At 38.9% G+C, this 22,076-nt stretch overlaps 1 protein-coding gene across 2 annotated transcripts in view; it reads right to left on the minus strand.

Annotated features, from left to right (window-relative positions):
* CAAP1 (caspase activity and apoptosis inhibitor 1) overlaps positions 1–9,638 on the minus strand; it is a 54,052-nt gene extending 44,414 nt beyond the window's left edge. The window contains exons 1-4 of one of the 2 annotated variants that reach the window (XM_045470338.1): positions 8,104–9,638; positions 2,352–2,552; positions 1,310–1,394; positions 157–232 (exon numbers count right to left, since the gene is read on the minus strand). In XM_045470338.1, coding sequence (XP_045326294.1) covers positions 157–232; positions 1,310–1,394; positions 2,352–2,552; positions 8,104–8,409 — 668 coding nt within the window. In that variant the 5' untranslated portion in view covers positions 8,410–9,638. Of the gene's footprint in view, positions 1–156; positions 233–1,309; positions 1,395–2,351; positions 2,553–8,016 lie in introns of both variants that reach the window. The other variant, XM_045470339.1, reaches the window with a different exon arrangement.
* Between the last annotated feature and the right edge of the window lie 12,438 nt (positions 9,639–22,076).

Consider the following 22,076-nt stretch of genomic DNA (forward strand, 5'->3'; position numbering starts at 1 on the left):
TATATACCAAAATCAATTATTATAAGTAAACAAATCTACACTGTTGAATCATTTTATATAAATACAACACAGAAAAACAATCACATTCTTGAGGTAAGAAATCACTGAAGGAACAACAAAGAAATTTTGAAACGGAAATGAAAGTTTTTAACTTACTGACTGACTAAATCAGATCCCATCTTAGGGCCATCATCTGCCTCCTCTTCCATATCAGAGTCCATACCATTGTCACCTTATAAATAAAATAAACTGTTGAACGCATACTTATAAAATGTCAGAACAATTTAATCATTACACAAAGTGTCATCCAGAAAAATGATGCAAATTAAAGAACTTTGTAACTGATGAGAGGACGTTTTTAATTGCTTACATTTAAAATGAGTTTTTTCGATGCTTTATTAGGTATTTCTAATTGCCTTCCCTTTATCTATTTTATAGATGTGTGTGTGTGTGTGTGTGTGTGTGTGTGTGTGTGTGTGTGTGTATACTTACAGACTATACCCAGATGTATACATCTATTAGCAAAGTTACAAACTCCATTAAACCATTTTAAATTTTTTATTTTTTTTTTTTCCAGGTTTTATTTTCAAGTCATTTCTATACCCAACGTGGGGCTCAAGCTCACAACGCTGAGTCATATGCTCTACCAACTGAGCCAGCCATATCACCCCATTAAACCATTTCACATTTAAAAAAGATGTTATCTCTGGGAATCCAGTGTCTCCATTTTTCTGCTTCTTCTCTTGTAATATTAATGCTAAAATCCTTGTACAGTTCCAAAAGAAAAAAATAAGCTTGAAAATCTAAAATTCTACAGCTAATAATGTCACAGAGTCATACTTCAGGCAGACAGATAAATGTAGGTAATCTCCAAGAAATTCTTCCCACTCTGCATCCAGGTCTTATTAGAGCAAAAGCAGTATACAACAGGCAATTAAAAGCCGTAAGAACATAAAGCAGAAAATAAAAAATTATTTCAAGAAAAGCTATCTCAATAATTAATAATTTTTTACAGTGTTTTGGGTAAAATCTTTCATTTCATTTTATTATTGTGTACAAACTTACACTCTTACCTACACAGTTGATTTCAAAAAATGATAACAAAAAGTCTATTCTTGAAATGCTATTCTGATATGTAAACTATATTTCAAAGTACAAACAGAAGTAAAATTACTCAATGATTATCCAATGATTATCATTACTTTAATGAAATTAAAGTAATATCCAAGTTAAAAAAAGAATAACCTAGGATTTATGCTAAATATAATATTAACTAATAAGTTACCAGCGTGTAGAAATATGTTCTTACCCTCAAGAATCTTCAAGATTTTTTTTTCAGATAGGAGCTCTAACTGTTCCTGGCACAGCTTTTTAATTTCTTCTATTGAACAGTTCTAAAGAAAATGACATTAAAAGAAATACACTTATGTAATATAGCACCAATGTAAACTGGAAAACAGCAATTACAAAGAAAAAAGTCTGGATAGCAAAATCTTACATTAAAACAAATTAAAAGCCAGATAAATCTTTCATTGAGATGAAATCTGAAAAACGGGCCAATTAATATGTAAACATTATAACTTACAGACACTTGATGAAAATAAAGTCAAGTTTGTTAGGAAAGAACAAACTAAGGAGTAAGTCAGGTACCCGGATGCTTTTAATAGCAGCCTATTTGTTAGGTAATTCCTCTAATGATTTAAATACTCAAGTGCTGGTTCTAAATATCTTTGATCCTAAGCCCTATTTCCACAACTGTAAAATTAGAATACCATGAATATATGAAAATATTTCTGAATTTAATGAAATATAAGCTTTTGCCAACCAATATTGTGCACTGTTACATAGCAGAATTATTATTTCCTAAAGCACAAGAATCATTATACCTCTAATTTAGCTACTAAAACTGCCTGCATTTAATAGAATTATTTCCAAAAGGTCAATACATTCCTTACCTAAATTTTTATTTATTTTTCATTTTTGTGAGAGAGAAAGAGAGAGGGCATGTGCGCGGGGTAAGGGCAGAAAGAGTGGGAGAGGATTCAAAAACTGTTCTGTGCCAGCAGCCTGATATGGGGCTTGAACTCAGGAACCTCTCAGGAACTGGGAGATCATGACCTGAACCGAAGTCGGATGCTCACTGACTGAGCCACCCAGGTGCCCCTCTTGGCAAACTTTTCAATATACAAAGCCATTGATAGTTCTCCAAAATCCCTTTTTTAAATCTTTTTGAAGTAGCCTGTTTTAGTTGAAAACATCCAATTACATAATTTACATTAAGTAAAATGACAGCTACAAAAAAGATATATTTCTATATTGGGTATAATCCAATAATATATGTAATGAAATACCTTTAACACATCAGGAAGCATCTTCTGTAACTTCTTCTCGCCTATGATACAGAAACACTGCTGAAGCATTTCTTTTTTGTCTGATATGTAGAAACTAACTGGTTTTAGTGACACAGTCAGGTCCAGTCCACCTTCTTCAAGGTCACTGTGCTCTGCCAAGAATAATTCTTTTTCCAAAGTTGGCAGAAGGTATCTGGTATCCTAAAATTAAAAGAGACAATGAACCATTAAATAAAGGAGAATGTATATGATGTCATACATTTATATTTAATAACTACTTCATTAAACATTTCCAAATTCTTTGCTTGCATAGATTTACCTAAAGCCATTAACAAGGACTTTTAATTGTTCAATATTCCTTGATATTACTCTCCAAACTACACTTAACTTGATAAGGTGATATTAAGTGAAGAAACACCACTTTAGGACATATAAAAGGAAATATACTCAGCATCAAAAGAAAAATAAAATATACTCACTATTGAGTGACCTCCTATAATTTTAGACTTCTGAAGAATTAGGATATTACTCTTGCAGGCCACTCAACTAAAAATTTTATGTATGCATCGTTATTCTTAAATTCATAAAACAGAATGGCACAGCAGCAAAAATGTTAAAGATCACAAATATTATAAAGTATTACTGCTTATCAGGAGCTATGCTCATTTTAAAAATGCTATGTAATTTAATCATATTCAAAGCAGCCAAGTAATTTAAAACATTTCTGTCAATTTTACCTCTTATCTCCCAAATCTATCAGTTTCTCCAAATCTACTGCCATGATCCTGGTCCAAGGTACCATCACTTTTTGCCTAGATTACCTTAGCAGCTACTAAACTGGGTGCCTTACATCTAATCTGTCTCTCCAATCTGTTTTGTATACTGTTATTAGAATAGATTCTATAAAATGTACATATACTCATCCTCCTTATTTATAACCTTCCAGTGAATTCACACTGATCTTTGGATAACAAAGCCTATCTGGGCCTTCAAATATAACCTGTTCTCCCTTCACCTCACATAGGCAGGGCTTTTGTATGTACCACTTGAACGGTCTTTCCTCCCACTCCCCCCTCCCCCATCCTATACTCTTAAAAGTAACATATTCAGATATCAACTCAAAAGGCATTTCTTCAAGAAAATTCTCCCTGACTATATAGTTCAGGTATGTTTATCATTATTTTCTTTTTTTTTTTTAATTTTTTTTAATGTTTATTTTTGAGACGGAGGGAGACAGAGCACAAGTTGGGGGGAGGGGCAGAGAGAAAGGGAGACACAGAATCCGAAGCAGGCTTCAGGCTCTGAGCTGTCAGCACAGAGACCGATGAGGGGCTCGAACCCACAAACCGTGAGATCATGACCTGGGCCGAAGTTGGACGCTTCGTCAACTTTGTGAGCCACCCAGGCGCCCCTGTTTATTATATTTTCTAATAGAATTGTTTTAAAAGTTGTTTAAAAACATGCCAATTTTAAAGACTATTATGATAATTAGACTGAAAAAGTAAAGAACGTTAGCTCATTTTAATGGCTCACAAAATAATTCAAGTGTTAGTGAGGATGTAGAGAAACTGGAGCTCTCACACACTGCTAGTAGGAATAGAAAGTCTGCTTGGAAAAACAGTCTGGCAGCTCCTCAAAAAGTTACCTTATGACCCAGCAATTCCATTCCTAGATATACATCCAAGAGAAATGTAACCACATGCCTGCACAAAAACTGGTACACAAATGTTCATAGCAGCTTTATTCGTAATAGCCAAAAGGTGGAAACAATCCAAATGTCCATCAAGTGAAAAATGGAAAAACCAATTGTGGAACAGTCATTCACTGAAATATCATTCCATTCACACAAAATGTCCAGAACAGGAAAATCTATAGATCTATAGAGATAGGAAGTAGTGACTGCCCAGGGATGGAATGTGGTAGCGGTGAGTATTAGGGATGAGAGCTGAAAGGTTCACATTGGGTTTCTTTTGGGGGTGATGAAAGTATTTTAAAACTGACCACAGTGATGGTTGTACAACCCCATGAATACGCTCAAAACCAGTGAACTGTATACTTGAAAGAGGTGAATTATATGGTATATGAATTATATCTCTATAAAGCTGTTACCAATAATAGGGAACTCAATGTACAACAGATATAATGGCATTCAGAATTCTGAGGTCTTCTCTACATGCCTAATATATACTGAACTCTTTTTTCCTTCATAAATTAAAACTAGGGTTTAGTTCTGCATGCGAATGTTTACAATATGTAGCTTATTGGCCTCTCATCATGATAAAGAGTATAAAAGATACGGAAACAATTAAGATAAGAATGATGATATCCAAAATTAAATCTACAAGGTGTGGAAAAACTGAATAGATCTATAACTATCAAATAATTGGAGGGCAAAAAAAGTAAAAACAAATAAATAAATAAATAAAACCTGCCCCTAAAAGACTCACCAGACCCACACAGCTGTATGGTCCAATAGTCCAGTTCTGATACATCTTCAAGAAAAAGATATAAACTGGGGCACCTGGGTGGCTTAGTCGGTTGAGCATCTAACTGCAGCTCAGGTCATGATCTCACAGTTCGTGAGATTGAGCCCCACATCAGGCTCAGTGCTATTAGTGCGGAGCCTGCTTTGTATCTTCTGTCCCCACCGTCTCTCTGTCCATTCCCGGCTTGCGCTCTCTCCCTCTCCCAAAAATAAATAAACAGAAAGAAAGAGAGAGAGAGAGAGAGAGAGAGAGAGAGAGAAAGAAAAGAAAGAAAGAAAGAAAGAAAGAAAGAAAGAAAGAAAGAAAGAAAGAAAAGGGAGAGAGATAAAGAGAGAGAGAGAGAGAGAGAGAGAGAGAGAGAGAGAGAGAGAGAGAAACTATTCTGGAACACATCCCCAAAATGCAAAGCTTCCCAAATCAATCCATGAGGCTAGTAAAATCTTGATACCAAAACCAGACAGGATATCTACACAAATAAAAACCATAGGCTGACTTAACTTAGAAACATAAAACACAAAAGAAAGAATATCAAATTCCAGCTGAGTACAATAACCAAGCCAAATAGGATCTATTCCAAGACTACAAGAGTTTAACGTAAATTAATTTACCAACTTACCAAAAATTACATTTTCAGATTAAAGGAGGAAAGCTATGTGATTATCTAAACAGAATGCCATAAAAGCATCTAATAACACTTTACAACCCTCAGTGAACTAGGAATTGGAGAAAATCTCCTTAACTTGATGATAAGTATCTTTCACAACCTTTGGCAAATATACTTATGGGTGAACATTAGAAATGTTCCAGAAAAAAAGAAATGTTCCCACTAAAAAAAAAACAAATGGGAAAAAAAATGCCTACTGTCATTGCTTCTGCTAAACACTACACTAAAAGTCTTAGATAATGAAAAAGTACAAAAAACAAGATATATTAGTGCTGAAAAAGAATAGACAAAACTCCCTGTTAACAGAAATTTTTCTAAGTCATTTGAAACTAATAATAATGTGGATAAATACGAGAAAAGGCATAAAAATAAATGGGCTTCTGTGTTTCCACAACTCCCAATTAAAAGATGTAATGTTTAGGGGCACCTAGTGGCTCAGCTGGTTAAGTGTCTGACTCAGGCTCAGGTCATGATCTCACAGTTCATGGGTTCCAGCCCTGCATCAGGCTCTACGCTGACGATGCAAAGTCTGCTTGGGATTCCCTCTCTCTCCGTCTCTCTGCTCCTTCCACGCTCTCTCGCTCTCTCTCAAAACAATAAACTTAAAAAATAAATAAGGATGCAATGTTTAAAAATATTAAAATAAAGAATAGTTTTAGGACAGGTTGGGAAGGGAATATGGAAAGATCTTCCTCTTTTTTTAATGTTTATGTATTTTTGAGAGAAAGAGAGAAAGAGTGCAAGTGGGGGAAGGACAGAGAGAAAGGGTGGGGGGGTGGACAGTGGCTCTGAAGCGAGTTCTGTGCTGACAGCAAGAGAGCCCAACACGGGGCTCAAACTCAGAAACCATGAGCTCAGGACCTGAGCCAAAGTCAGAAGGATATTTAACTGACTGAGCCACTCAAGCGCCCCTGGAAAGATCTTCCTAAACACACAAATTCAGAAGGCAAAGGAAAGTATTAGCCTTGACCACAAAGAAATAAAAAACTTCAGTTACACCATAGACAAAGTTGTAGTAACTTTTGCAGTATACTTTACACAGAAGATTAGAACCAAGAGTTTATGTAGAAAGATTCAGAACTTACCAGTAAAGAGCTGAAAATAACTGGGACACCTGGATGGCTGAGTCGGTTGAGGGACCCACTTCAGCTCAGGTCATGATCTCACACTTAATGGGTTCTAGCCCCGTGTGGGGTTCTGTGCCCATGGCTCAGAGCCTGGAGCCTACTTCAAACTCTGTGTCTCCCTCTTTCTGCCTACCCACTGTGATCTCTCTCAAAAATGAATTAAAAAAAAAAAAAAAAGCTGAAAATAACCAAAAAGAAAAATGGCCCAAGGATGTGTATATGCAATTTACATAATAAGGAATCCAATGGTAAATAAAATATTAATATGTTCAATCTCACTATTAATCAAGAGTATATAAAACATGAAACATCAATTTCACCCATTAAGCTGACAAATTTTTCAAAAATGAATATAATGAATATTTGCAGAAATGGGTGCTCTTTTGTAATATTTAGACTATAAATCAGTAAAGCCTTTTTTGGAAAGCATTTAGTGGTACCTGCCAAAACTTTTTACTGTTTTTGTTTTTAAGTTTATTTATTTTGAGACAGAAAGCCAGTGGGTGGGGTAGGGACAGAGAGAGTCCCCAGCAGGTTCCAGGCTGTCAGTGCAGACCCCAACACAGGGTTGGAACCCACAAACAGATCATGACCTGAAAGGAAATCAAGAGTCCAAGGTTTAATGACTGAGCCAACCAGGCGCCCCTCTACCAAATCTTTTTAAATGCATAAAATCTGACCCAGCAATTTGACTTCTTGATTTCTGTGTTGTATGAAGTTTAGGTATTCAGGCTTTTGTCTTATAACCTTTTTTTTAAATTTATTTTTGAGACAGAGAGACAGAGCACAAGTGGGGGAGGGGCAGAGAAAGAGGGAGACACAGAATCCAAAGCAGGCTCCAGCCTCTGAGCTGTCAGCACAGAGCCCGATGTGGGGCTGGAACTCACAAACCGCGAGATCGTGACCTGAGCTGAAGTCAGACGCTTAACCGACTGAGCCACCCAGGCGTCCCTGAGCAATTTTTTTTAAACGGCGGTATCTTGATAGATAGCTAAAGTATAAAGAACATGGCTTTTATAATCAGATTTTGTATTCAAATTTAAGTGTTATTAATAAACTATGACTGTGGGTAAAGTTCATAAACCTCTTCGAGCCTCAATTTTCTCATTCTATATTGTGAAGTTAATCATTATCTATTAAAAGGTGAAGATGAAGAGAGAAGTAAAGCGTGACTCTCATGGGCATTGAAGGCTAGACCTCGACCCATAGTTTTCAGACAGATTGCCACAGGAGTGGAAGGGGCCAAACGCAAAGAGCTAGACAATCAGCAAATCAGAAACTTTAAGTTTAAAGACTTGGGAGTATGCGGTTCACCGGTACTTAGGAAAATGAATCTCAAGACCGGGTGGAAGCTCGCGGTCGCAGCGCTAACTGAGCTACAACCAGACCTCCATCCGCCGTCACATCCAGCCTTCCGTCCGCCTTCCTGGGAGAATGCAGCCGCTCAGACAGCAGCGAGAAGGACGCGCACGCACCTGCTGCAGAGACCCCGAGACGCTGGAAGATGAGTCAGTGCTCCGCCGCTTCCGGCGCTCGCTGCGCTCCACGCTGCTCCCGCCCCAGCAGCTGCCGCCGCTCCCACCGCCGGTGACACTTCCACTGAAGCTGGTGTTCCCACAGCAGGTGACGCTCCCGCAGCCGCTGGTACTCCCGCAGCCGCTGGTGCTTCCACTGCCGCTACTGGCGAGGGCGGGCACTAGGTCCGGTGCCGCGACCGACGCGGCCGCCTCCTGACCACTTCGTTTACGCCGCTTCTCCCGGGAAGACTTCTTCCCCGTCATGATCCTCCTGCTGCAACCATCCAGGGAAAGCCCGCCGTCTCTGAAGCTACCTAAAGCGCGCTCCGGCGGCGGCGGCGGCGGCGGCGGCGGCGGCGCCAGCGGACTGCCAGCGCGGGCGTCGCAGCTTGTGCGTCACTTCCGGCCTCGTCGCAGAGGCCGGGAGGCGTTTCTGGAAGGCGTGCCGTGACCCACCGAGCTTCCAGGGCGAGCCGTGAAGGTTGGCTTGAGTTTGTTGAAAGACTCGCAGGTTGTCGGGTCACGTTCGGGTTTCCTTGCCTCTGCAAAGGACGGAACGTGGAGCTTTACAAGAGCTCTTTGCCTTATTGAGACCGTCTTTCAAATGTTGTCGTATACAAATACACAGTAAGGTAAAGGTGTAGTTTTTCCTCTCGTTTTTCATTTGTCTTCCAATTTTTATTTATGACACTAAAACGTTAGAAGAATAGAGAACTTAGGGAAAATCTCATCATCATTATTATCATCAGTGGGGAATCTTTTTTTGAAGTGTATTTTAGGGAATTGTACCTAGGGTCTTGTGCCTCCTTGTTTTTCCCCATTAACAGTAATTGTTAGGCATGTTTCCTTTTCACTTCTAAAACTATTTGGGTCCAGTACTTCGCCGTATTCTTATTCAATTTATTTACCTAATATTCAAGTGCTGGTGTTTAGGTTGTTGACAGTCTGTTACGTTTTACAATAATGCGGCTCTGAACAGCTTAAGGAAAAAATTTACACGATTTTCCCTATCGTATTTTGTCCCGCCAAAACAGTTGATCAGCACCTTATTTTTCTTGTCCTAATAGATTATTTTGAAGATTAATCCAACTTAAAATGTCACCCATACACTGAAACCTAAATCTAATATATAATAGAGATTAACTTGCATTTTTTATTTTATTTTAATTCAAGTATAATTGACATACAGTGTTATATTACTTTCAGGGGTATAATACAATGATTCAAGAATTCTATACATTTCCCAATGCTAATTAAGGTAAGTGTACTCTCGTGGCGCCTGAATGGCTGAGTCGGCTAAGCATCCACCCTTGATTTCCACGGAGGTCATGGTCTCACAGTTCGTGAGATTGAACCCTGTGTGGGCTCTGAGCTGACAGCATGGAGCCTGCTGGGGATTCTCTTGTTCCTTCTCTCTCTGTCCCTCCCCTGCTCATGCTCCATCTCGCTCTGTGTCTCAGAATAAATAAACATTAAAGAGATTCTGTTAAAAAAATAAATGTTCTCTCAATTTCCTTTATTTATTTCAACTGCACCCCCACCTACCTCCCCTCTGACAACCACCAGTTTGTTCTCTATATCTAAGAGTCTGGGTTTTTTGGTTTGGTTTTTTTTTTTTTTTTTGAGGGGGATTGTTTGACTCTCTTTTTCCTTTGCTCATTTTTTCTTAAATTCCACATATGAGTGAAATCATAGGGTATTTGTCTTTCTCTGATGCCTTATTTTACTTAGCATTATACCCTCTAGATCCATCCATCTTGTTGCATATGGCAAGATCTCCTTCTTATGGCTGAATAATATTCCACTATGTGTGTATGTGTGTGTATATACACTTACCCATTCATCTTTCAGTTGACACTTGGGTTGCTTCCATATCTTGGCTATTGTAAATAATGCTACGGTAAACATATATATATCTTTTGATTTACAGTGTTGACTACCATTGGTCGGAACACTATTTCCTCATTATCAAGTGCTAATAAGGTTAACCATTTATCTACTGAAATCAGTGTGTTGACCGAATAAATGTATGTTAATTATTTATATTGGTGAGATGGGAGAGAGGAACAGGGAAAAATATTATTGGCATATCAGTGTTCCTATCTTTTCTCTCTCCCTCCCTTCCTCAAAAATTGCCTTTTCAGAGTAGGTCTTGGTTTTTGAAGGAGAGGAAAACAAGAAGAGTTCAGGAGTGCACAGGATTGGTCAGGAAATCCCAGGCCATGTTTAGAAAGAAACTGAGGCGGGATGCAAGGGTGGCTCAGTCGTTTAAGCTACTGATTCTTGATTTCAGCTCAGGTCATGACCTTGCAGTTTGCAAGTTCAAGCCCCACGCTGACAGTGCTGAGCCTGCTTAGAATTCTCTCTCTGCCCTTCCCCTCAAAAAGAATTTGAGGCAAGAATTGCACAAAAGATTTTGCATTTTCGGCAGTGCCTGAGGGCAGCAAATGGAAGACAATTGAAGAGACTTTAGGGAGTATTTCTGAAGATTATATATTTTCTGCATTGAGTGCATGAGGGACAAGTAAAGGATTTGAGTGAGTTTTTGAAAACTGAGTATGTGTCACAGCTGTGTCAGGGTTAGATTTTGTGGGCTGCTGGGCAGGATTTTGGATCTAAACACAAGCCGGGTTTTAAAATCAAGATCAAGTAGCTCAGTCGATTAATGGTCTGACTTTGACTCAGGTCATCTCATGATTCATAAGTTCCACTTTCACACTGGGCTCTCTGCTGTTACTGCAGGGCCTGCTTCAGATCCTTTGTCTGTCTGTCTCTCTCTCTCTCTCTCTCTCTCACTGCTCCTCCACTGCTCTTGCTCTCTCCCTCTCAAAAATAAAAATTAAAAAAAAAAAAATCAGGATCACAAATACATTTTTTAAAAAGTGTCCTCATTTGGCAGGGTTGATTTGTCTCAGCAGGGGCTTTTGGCCACAGAAGAATAAAGATAGGGCCTGAGGCAACACTAACTAAGTGATAGTAATCCTGTATCTTTCACTTGAGTGACAGAAAGCAATTTAAAAAACTTCCCTTTGGGGCACCTGGGTGGCTCAGTTGGCTAAACAAGTGACTGGCTCAGGTCATGATCTCAGGGCTCCTGAGTTCAAGCCCCACATCTCTCTGCTGTCAACACGGAGCCTGCTACGGTTCCTGACTCCCTGTCTCTCTGCCCCTCCCCAGCTCGTGCTTTCTCTGTCTCAAAAATAAACAATAAAACATCAAAAAAATTAAAAAAAAAAAAAGAAACTTCCCTTTGACCATATCCCCTACCTATCTCTGTCATTCAACAGCTATTTAATAAGTGTCTAAAACAAATTCCAAAGCTGGGGAGATTCCAGCCCTGGGGAAACAGCTGGCTCCACCCCCTGGCCCCACCCTTAGTTTTGCCTTGTAAGTTTAATGCTGAAGTTGAGCATTTTATGCTCTTAGGAGTTCCATATTGGCCTCATTAAGTATCTTACCTGAAAGGACTGAAAGTATTATGCTCATAAATAAAAACGTATAATAACATAATGTTTGTAACCTTGTTATGGGGTGAATTGTGTCCCCCAAAAATGTATATGTTAACATCCTGACCCCAAATGTATGTATACTTTTTTATGTTTTTATTTATTTTTGAGAGAGAGAGAGAGAGTGTGCACGCAAGCAGGGGAGGGGCAGAGAGAGACACAGACAGAATCTGAAGCAGGCTCCAGGCTCTGAGCTGTCAGCACCACGCTGGAATTGGGGCTCGAACCCACAAACCACGAGATCATGACCTGAGCCAAAGTCAGACGCTTAACTTACTGAGCCACCCAGACGCCCCTGCAATGGGGCCTTTAAGGAAGTAATTAAGGTTAAATGAAGTCCTGAGGGTTGGATCCCTAATCAGATAAAACTGGTGTCCTTATAAGAGGAAGAGATACTAAAGATTTCTCTCCCCCTGACCCCCACCTGGTCCCCTTCTATCCTTTCCCCTCTCCCCTCCAAGCCCCACCTCCCACTTTCTGTCAGCACACAGAGGAAAGGCTAGTGTGAGAAGGGAACAGGCCAGCTACAAACCAGGAAGAGAGATCTCACCAGAAACCAATCCTGCCGACACCTTGATCTTGTACCTGTAGCCTCTGGAACTGAGAGAAAATAAATTTCTATTGTTTAAGCCACCCAGTCCTCGGTGCTTCATTATGGCAGCCTGAGCTGACTGATATAAACCTAAACTGGAATGTGTCAGCCTGGATAAAGCTAGTTGTTTATTAATTACTAGCTGCAAATTATTCCTTAATAAAGTCAGTTGAAAAGCTTCGTGGTTTTTACCTCATTCTACAGCAACCTGACAATAGTTCACATATTTCTTTGGCTGGACCAGAAGTCAGGGCACTTCAGCTAGGTGGCTGAGGAACTTACCAATTTGACAGATGAATCCCAGTTTTTGTCCACTCTCCCATATTTTGGTTCTAGAATACAAAGGCATTGTTTTGACCACTGGTGCTAGGGAAAAGTACAAAATAGACAAAACCCATGCCTTCATTAGTTTATATTCTAGTGGGGAGAAACAAACCAAAGGAAATACACAACAGGAAGTGCTTCCATCCTCACTCAATCTGGCATTGTACATTCTTCTTATTCTGCTTAATTTTTTTTTCAGTGCTTTTTTTTAGTTTATTTATTTATTTTGAGAGAGAGCATATGCATGTGAGCAGGGAAGAGGCAGAGTGCTTTTTTTTAGTTTATTTATTTATTTTGAGAGAGAGCATATGCATGTGAGCAGGGAAGAGGCAGAGAGAGAGAAAGAGAGAGAATCCCAAGCAGGCTGCACACTGTCACCTCAGAGCCCAACATGGGGCTTGAGCCCATGAACCATGAGGTCATGACCTGAGCCGAGATCAAGAGTCAGACACTTAACCTACTGAGCCACCCCGGGGGCCCCTTCTTCAGTGCTCTTAACACCGCTATACATGCATTTATTTGTCTGTTTCCTTTCAGTTGAATGTAAGCTCCATGAAAGCAAGGACTTTGTTTTATTCACTTTTGTATGCCCACTACCCAAATACCCTTAATAAAATATTTCCACACACACACACACACGCAATTCCCTGCATAGTTGGTTCCTAATACAAACTTATTGAATAAATGAGTGGATGATTGCATAGTTTCAGATGGAGAACCAGATTTATCCAGAATTATATGAACTCATTATATTATGAGAGTAAAAGCACCTGGTGAGATTAATGGCCAGAAACTAGTCTTTAATTAAGGAGGTCAGTAGGAGCTTTGTGGGGAATAGTTCAGTGCTTCCTCATCACAGGGCAGAGAGACTTAGCTATATGGAGTTAGCTGCTGCTGTGATGCTGACGTCACATGGGCTTTGGAACAATAGGTACAAACAGCTTTCTAACAGAAACCAGATAATTCTGCATAGAGTTTTGCTGTGCAGAGAACAGGGAAAGGACTTTGATTCATGGTGTGAACATGTTGTAGACACATCACAAGGTTGGTTGGCTTAAAGCCAGAGAAAGGCCATTGTCTATTTAGGTTGAATCATATGAAATTGCCTTTTTTGGAGGTCAAAACTGATTGAATGTTGACAGTTTCATATGCTTCAATAGAATATTATAGCGTTTAAGAGACTCAGCACTATGTATTGTTATGGAATTACAGCTCGGCAAACAAATGCAGGCCTGCTTTTCTGTCCTGGAACAAATATATGGGAGGGTGGACAGAGATTGGAATTTATAAGCCATTTTTATAACTGCTCTTCAGCAACTCAGAATTTATCACAGTGATCGGCCTGGCATATATAGGTATTAATGCTAGGGCCAATCGGTGCTTCTCTGGAGTTTTATGTAAAAACACTTAGGTAAGAAATTCAATCTTCCACTTAAATGAACAGTGAATAAATTACCTCATAGGTTCTAGTTGTCACATTCTCTGTCTTATGAAGGATCCTACGTGAATGAGACCAACAAAAGACACGCTGAAACAAGACACAGGGAGTCCTTGATACTGTCATCTTCGTATCAATGAACAAACAATTCTTTTTTCATTAAGCTCATCTGAATTGGTTTCTGTCTCTTGCAACCCAGATTCCTAATGAAAACAACATACAACACGTAAGAAGACCTTTCATGATCTGCACAGCATTTTTCTCTGTAGCTCATATCTTTCCCAGAAATATGCCCTCCAGGCCTGTTCAACGACCCCACCTCCACACATCTTATTAAATCTAAAATTCTTTTTAAGTATCACTTCTTGTTTAAAACCGTTCCAAATCACTTCATTTCTTAATCCTGTTAAAATGAAATACTAATACCTTTGTTAGACATTGTCTTTCCTACAGAGCATCCAGAACTCTTGACTGCGGGTATTTGTTCAGTATCTTCTTCAATACACTGTTAGTTCCCATGAACAGAGGAGGTATCTTATGTATCTTTGTAGTCTGACCACCTAATACAGGGCCTGGCATATACTAAGAATGCAATATTAAATTCTGAACTGAGAAGTTCAGGATCCATACAGAGCTCTTTTCCAAATCACCACCATGGTAAATTGCATTTAAGGGCACCATTTCTTCACCTCTCCCTGTATTCATGCCCTTTGCCATGTGATTTGGCAGTGTCCTTCCACTACAGGCAAGACATGTAATTCCCTGCCATTGGAGTTGACTATATGACTTACTCTGGCCAAAAGAATGTTAGCAGATGTGTAGCAAGCACAGTATTTAAAAAAAAAAAAAACAAAAAAACAGGAGCACCTGGGTGGCTTAGTCAGTTAAGCAACCAACTTCAGCTCAGGTCATGTTCTCATGGCTCATGAGTTCTAGCCAGTATTGGGCTCTGCACTGACAGCACTGAGCCTGTTTTGGAAACTCTGTCTCCCTCTCTCTTTGCCCTTCCCCTGCTTATGCTCTTTCTCTCTCTCAAAAATAAATAAATGTTTCAAAACAAAACAAGGGCACCTGGCTGGCTCAGTGGGTAGAACATAGGACTCTTGATCTCAGGGTCTTGAGCTCAAGCCCCACTTTGGGCATGGAGCCTACTTAAAAAGCAAACAAAAACACAACAAAAACAAAAGACACAACCAAAAAATTATAATAATGATGGTTTACTCTTGTACTTCCACCATTACCATGAAAATGATATACTCAGGTTAGCGCACTGGTCCCAAGAGAAAGATGAGAGACAAAGAGAGCTGAGCTGCCAAACTAAACTATCCAGTCAAGTCTAGCCTAAAGCAGAGTCCTCACCCACCCTGCAGACGTGAATGAGTCCAGTCAGGATCAGCCAACCCTATGCTTGTAACTTCTTAGCAAAATAAATGCTATTGTTTTTGTTGTTAGTTGTTGAACAGTATTATTGAGGCTATGGTTACCTCATAGGCACACTTTCTAAAGCCCCCTGTCCTGTATTTCTCTGCTAGTCATGAGAAGGGTCTTCAAAACTAGCTTGATATTGCATGAGTCACTATTCAATGCCAGGGCTATAGTGTGGGTAGATACGATTCTTATATTCCAACAGAAACATTTTTATATTTCGTGGTGAGGTTCTGTGGTATTATAGGAAATTTAAATGAGGTGTAAGGATATCTGTGTGTTCAGAGTTCCAAACAACTAATTTTACAAAATATCATCAGGATACCCTCTAATGGGCATTTTTTTCACAGTAGCAATAAAATCAAATACTTTTCTTCCCAGTCTAAATGTTCCTTGTATACAGCAGTCACTTTTATTGTTAAAGATGGTGGTTGCCTTATATTATCTTACCAAGCAATGCTTGGTAAGTACTCATTAGGTTGCAGACAGTTTACATATTTTATTCTATTTTATGAAATCCTAATGTAACTGATTAACCTGGGGCTGAGATCAAGCAACTTAATTCCATAGCAAGTAGAAATGTCATTGAAATGTATGCCTTTAAACCCCAAAGCCAGTATTTTTTCACTATATTACACTGCATCTCTGGTCGCTTTTACTACTGAAAAATTTAAATGACATAAAAATAAGCAAACATTTCTTGAATTTATTAGTTCCTTTGAAAACACACGAATGAAAGAAATGTGATTTAGAGTTTGTTTCGGGCGACTTTCAGCTCTGTGTATCAAACATATAAGCAAGTACCAAACACCATAATTGCTATTATGATAAAGTGAAGTGCCTACCACAAACTGATATTTCTCTTCATCTTGATATCCAGCTTTGTCAACATCATTTATTAAATAAACTTATTAAATTTATTAAATATTACTCTCTTCATTGTTTTCTCGCTAGTGACTTGTTACAGAAAGATTTACTTGACTCTTCTGAGTTTCTTCACTTGTAAAAGTAAAATTACTAACAGTAATTTCCCCATAAGAATGATGAGGATAAACTTAGAACTAGTATAAAGTAATTGCTTAATGCACACTGGGTTGCCTGGGTGGCTCAGTCGGTTGAGCATCCGACTCTTGATTTCGGCTCAGGTCAGGATCTCAGTTTCATGAGTTGGAGCCCAGGTCAGGCTCTGTGCTGACAGTGCGGAGCCTGCTTGGGATCCTCTCTGTCTTTCTGTCTCTGTCCCTCCCTGCTCACGCTCTCTCTGTCTCTGTCAAAAAAAAAAAAAAAAAGTTAATTCATGCTATCTAGTCTACTTAAATTTCTCTGTTTTTCGCAATGTTACTTAACTGGTTTGCTATAAATTCAGTTACAATCTATCCTGTAAGTATTACTAGATCATATGCCTTTAAATCTGATGAAAGTATTATTGCCATTTGTGTGTTTTTACTTTTCTGATTTATTATAATGTGTCCAGGAGCCCCAAGGTCAAGCCTTAAGTCCCAGGACCTCATCATATAAGGCTTAGGACCAGTATCAGCCTACCTACTTTACAGAAGGGCGTTAGTCAGCTCTCTATTTTATTTTTAAAATTTTTTTGATGTTTATTTATTTTGGGGGTGTGGGGAGAGTGAATGGGGGAGGGGCAGAGAGAGAGGGAGACACAGGCTCCAGGCTCTGGGCTGTCAGCACAGAGCCCAACTCAGGGCTTGAACTCACAAACCTTGAGATCATGACCTGAGCCGAAGTTGGGCACTTAGCCAACTGGGCCACCCAGGCACCCCAGCTCTCTCCTCTTTAAAACTTCCATTACTCACTGTATTCTCAAGACCCTTTTCCTCCATGAGAGGCACCAAAGTGGTTTACTTGTTGCCGTCAAAGTCAAGATCCTGTCTTAGTACCTCCAGAAAACAAGTACCCTAATTTTAAACATTAAACAAGTAAAAACATGATAATCACTTAAACAAATAAAATATAGGGGTGCCTGGGTGGCTCAGTCGGTTAAGTGCCGACTTCAGCCCAGGTCATGATCTTGCTGTTCGTGATTCAAGCCCTGCTCAGGCTCTGTGCTGAAGCTCAGAGCCTGGAGCCTGCTTCAGATTCTGTATCCCTCTGTCTCTGCCCACCCACTCCCACCCCCCGTTCATGCTCTGTCTGTCTCTGTCTCGAAAATAAACATTAAAAAAAGGAAAAGAAAATATAGAAAGATGAGAAAACTTTTTAAAAACATTCATCGGGCACCTGGGTGGCTCAGTCAGTTGAGCGTCCAACTGTGGCTCAGGTCATGATCTCACAGTCTGTGAGTTCAAACCCCGTGTCAGGCTCTGTGCTGACAGCTTGGAGCCTGGAGCCTGCTTCTGATCCTGTGCCTCCCTCTCCCTCTGCCCCTCCCCGGCTCATGCTCTGTCTCTCTCTGTCAAAAATAAACATTAAAAAAAAATTTTTTTTTAAATGCTTATGCATATGGCAAATAGGCCAATTATGCCCTGTTTTGTCTTCCTAACCTCCTTTAGTTATGGTAAGGGAAACATAAACTTTAAGGAAGCACAGATATGATGCAATCAAATAAAAAAAAAAAATGCACACACCTATGAAGTATTCTTGCCACAATACTTTAAGCTTAATCTAACCAAGCCTTTGGATTTAGCTTTTAATTTATAAGAAATAAGTATGGCAGGCAGATTTTAAGAAGGCTCCCAGTGATCCCTTTTTCTTTTTTTAAAAAATAAAATTTTTTAGTGTTTATTTTTGAGACAGAGACAGAGCATGAGTGGGGGACGGGCAGAGAGAGAGGGAGACACAGAATCTGAAGTAGGCTCCAGACTCTGAGCTGTCAGCACAGAGCCCGACACGGGGCTCGAACTCAATGAAATCATGACCTGAGCCGAAGTCTCATGCTCAACTGACTGAGCCACCCAGTGATCCCTTTTTCTGATATTCGCAGCCTTGTGTAATCCACTCTCCTTGAGCAACTTGTTTGCAACCAATAGAATACCTTGATGTTGAGATGGTGGCATGTTTGTGGTTAGATTGTAAATATTCTGACTTTAGTTCTGCTAGCAGACTCTCTCCCTTGCTGTCTTTGATAAAACCACTTACCATGACAGAGAAAACTATAAAGCAGAAAAACTGAGGGCAGCTTCTGGCCAACAGCCAACTAAGAATTTAAGTCCTCAATCCAATGACTTGAAAAGAACTGAAACTAACCATGTAAGTGGGCATGAAACTGCATCCTTCCCCAGCGGAGCCTTCAGATAAGACCTCAGCCTTGGCTGATACCTTTGATGGCAGCTTCATGTGAAATAGAGGATCCAGCTAAGCTGGGCCAGGATTCCTCACTCACAGAAAATTTGAGATAATAAATGTGTGTTGTTCGAAGCCACTTTAGTATTGGGGTAATCTATTAAGCAACAGTAAACTTAATATGGAAGTTACAGGAATATGTTTTAAAAATATAAAATTGGGGTACCTTGTGTTCTGGACTGCCTAAACACTTCAAAGTCAATGATATTAAAAATAAAAATGGAGAAACTGTTCTAGATTAAGATACCAAAGAGACATAACCAAATTAATACCATACATAAACCTTGATTATTTATATTAGATCTTTTTTTTTTTTTAATTTTTTTTTGCAACGTTTATTTGTTTTTGGGACAGAGAGAGACAGAGTATGAATGGGGGAGGGGCAGAGAGAGAGGGAGACACAAAATTGGAAACAGGCTCCAGGCTCTGAGCCATCAGCCCAGAGCCCGACGCGGGGCTCGAACTCACGGACCGCGAGATCGTGACCTGGCTGAAGTCGGACGCTTAACCGACTGCGCCACCCAGGCGCCCCTATATTAGATCTTTTAAAAACAGGGATAAGGGTGCCTGGGTGGCTCAGTCAGTTGAGCATCCAATTTCAGCTCAGGTCGTGATCTCACAGTTCACGAGTCTGAGCCTTGTGTTGGGCTCTGTGCTGACAGTGCAGAGCCTGGAGCCTGCTTCAAGTTCTGTGTCTCCCTCTCTCTGCCCCACCCCTGCTCATGGTCTGTGTCTCTCAAAAAAAAACAAACATTAAAAAAAAGTGATAAAAGATATTATGAGACAACAAGGAAACTTGGATGTGGACTAGTTATTAGATATTAGGAAATTACTGATTCTCTTAAATACAGTATTATGGTTTTAAATAATATTCCTTAAAATGTCCTTGTTTTTAGAGGATACAAATTGAAGTATATGGTTGATAAGTGTAATGTCTGTAATTTACTTTTAAATAATTTCAAAAGAAAGAGATAAAGCCAATATAGCAATGTTAACAACTGTAGAACCTAGTTGACAAGTCCATGAGTGTTCACTGTACTCTTTGAACTTCTATGTATGAACATGTTCATTTAAAAAAAAAATTGAAGGAAAACACATGGAAAGATATTGTTAAATGAAAAAATATTCAAAATTGTATTTATACACCCCCCCCCCCAATTCATTGTATTGAAACCTAATCCCCAATGTGATGGGGCCTTTGGGAGATGATTAGTGGGGGTGGAGTCCTCATGAATGGGGAGACCCCATCTCTCTCCTTCTGCCATGCAAGAAACAGGAATGGGCTCTTGTCAAACACCAAATATGCTGGCACCATCATCTTGGACTTCCTGGCCTCCAGAATGGTAAGAAATAAATGTTTGATTTTAATCCATCCAATCTATTGTTGGATTTTTTTTTTTTTTTTTTGTAGCAGCCCAAACACAGTGTATAATTTTCTATAGAAAAATATACTAGAAGTTAGATTAGAATTTTTTTTAAGATTGAGTAACATTTCCTAATCAATTTATATCTCAAGACCTTTACAAAGTATGATACATCACAAATGATTCTCTATACATTTTATCATTTCTTAACAAAATAACCAGAAGATACACAGTGATAACTGTTAAGGAAGCTATTTCCCAGTCTCATCCCCAGAATTTGTGAAGAATCTTTTTCACTATGCTTCTCCCATCACTTAAAAGGATTATGAGGTAGGTAAAAAATTCATTGTATTGCTACTTAGTTATAAACTCTGCTAATATCAGGGGCTGGGGCTGGGGGGGTTGGAATTTAGGGGGAGAACCACAATAGAAGCATGCTCATTTAAAAAATATAAGGCCAGGGGTGCCTGGGTGGCTTAGTTGGTTGAGCCTCTGACTTTGGCTCGGGTCATGATCTCAAGGTTGTGGGTTCAAGCCCCGCATCCAGCTCTGTGCTGACAGCTCAGAGCCTGGAGCTTGCTTCGGATCCTTTCTCTCTCTCTCTCTGCCCCTCCACCCCACTCACACTCTCTGTCTCTGTCTCTCAAAAAGAAACAATACTTAAAAAAAAAAAAAAAAAAAAAAAAAAAAAACTTAAAAAAAATGTAAGGCTGAGGATAATAGTTGTGAAATCAAGACAATGATACATCTCTTTTGCAGGCAACTGTGTTTTAAATGCAACATGAAAGATATTAACTCCAAGACTTTTACCACTGGAAGTGACTTGACAGCATGTATCAAGTCTAAACACATACATTGTTATAACTTGACCCACCAATTCTATGTATAAAATGTAGCCTAAGGAACTAGTAAGATACTTTTTTTTTTTATTTGAGCACTGACAGTTGAAAATTGAAAACATCAGCTAATAGGAAATGGATATATCCATATAATGTACTGTATTTATTAGGGTGGATGTATACTATATTAAACTTAAAAATCAGGTTATTGAACAATGTGTATCACACAATCCTTTCAGAAAAAAACAACACATTTACATACCTACTGATACACCAAAAGACGTTAAAGGTTTTCTCTGGTAGTCAGATTACAGGCAAGTTTTATTTGATGTGTGTGTTTTATTCAATGAATGTATGTTTTTATATTCACAAAAAAATAATAAGGGAATCATTAAAAAAGTTTAACTGAAAAAGACTTTAAAATATCACAAAACCATCATACAACACTTATTTTTCAAATGGGATTATCTTTTTTTTTTTTGCTAAACTGTTTTTTGTAATTTTTCTTCAATAAACATGAAATACTGATATTATAAAAGTTGTTGAAAAAAGACTTGTACAGTAAAAGAAGCAAACAGTGTTTACAATTTGCCACCCCTTATTATTTTGAAGAGTCAACTCATGTTCTTAGTTCCTCCCATCATTGAAAGGTCCTACCTAGTATTTAAAAATATTGTAGATAAATTGTTTGTACTTGTGACTGCATGCTAGACTGGAAATGTTAACAAGAAAAGCAGTGTATTGGAACAGAATCAGGCTGACCTGGATTAAACTCTTAACTTCACCATTTAAGTTTGACTTAACCACGTAAATCCAAACTTAACAAAAAGTAAAGCACAGATTCCTAATGGAGGTTTTTTAAAGTCTGGGTACATATCAGAAAACTGCAACTTAATACTCAGCAAAATACACATTCCTTCTATTTCTATTTTACCCATTTCCTTTTGATATTCCAAAAGTTTTTCCTTGAATTAATCCAGATGATGGGAAACCTTTCCTCTCTTATTGGAGAAGGATTATTCTTTGACTGCAATAAAGCCAGCAAATTGATGGTTCTGTATACGATCCATGTTGAGAATGCTATTCACAATTTTACGCAAAGTCCTCTTTGTGAAAAGATCTTTCCTAGTTATGCTTAAGAAA

The sequence above is a fragment of the Leopardus geoffroyi genome, chromosome D4 (assembly GCF_018350155.1).
Source record: "Leopardus geoffroyi isolate Oge1 chromosome D4, O.geoffroyi_Oge1_pat1.0, whole genome shotgun sequence".
In the NCBI taxonomy this organism is placed as follows: domain Eukaryota; kingdom Metazoa; phylum Chordata; class Mammalia; order Carnivora; family Felidae; genus Leopardus; species Leopardus geoffroyi.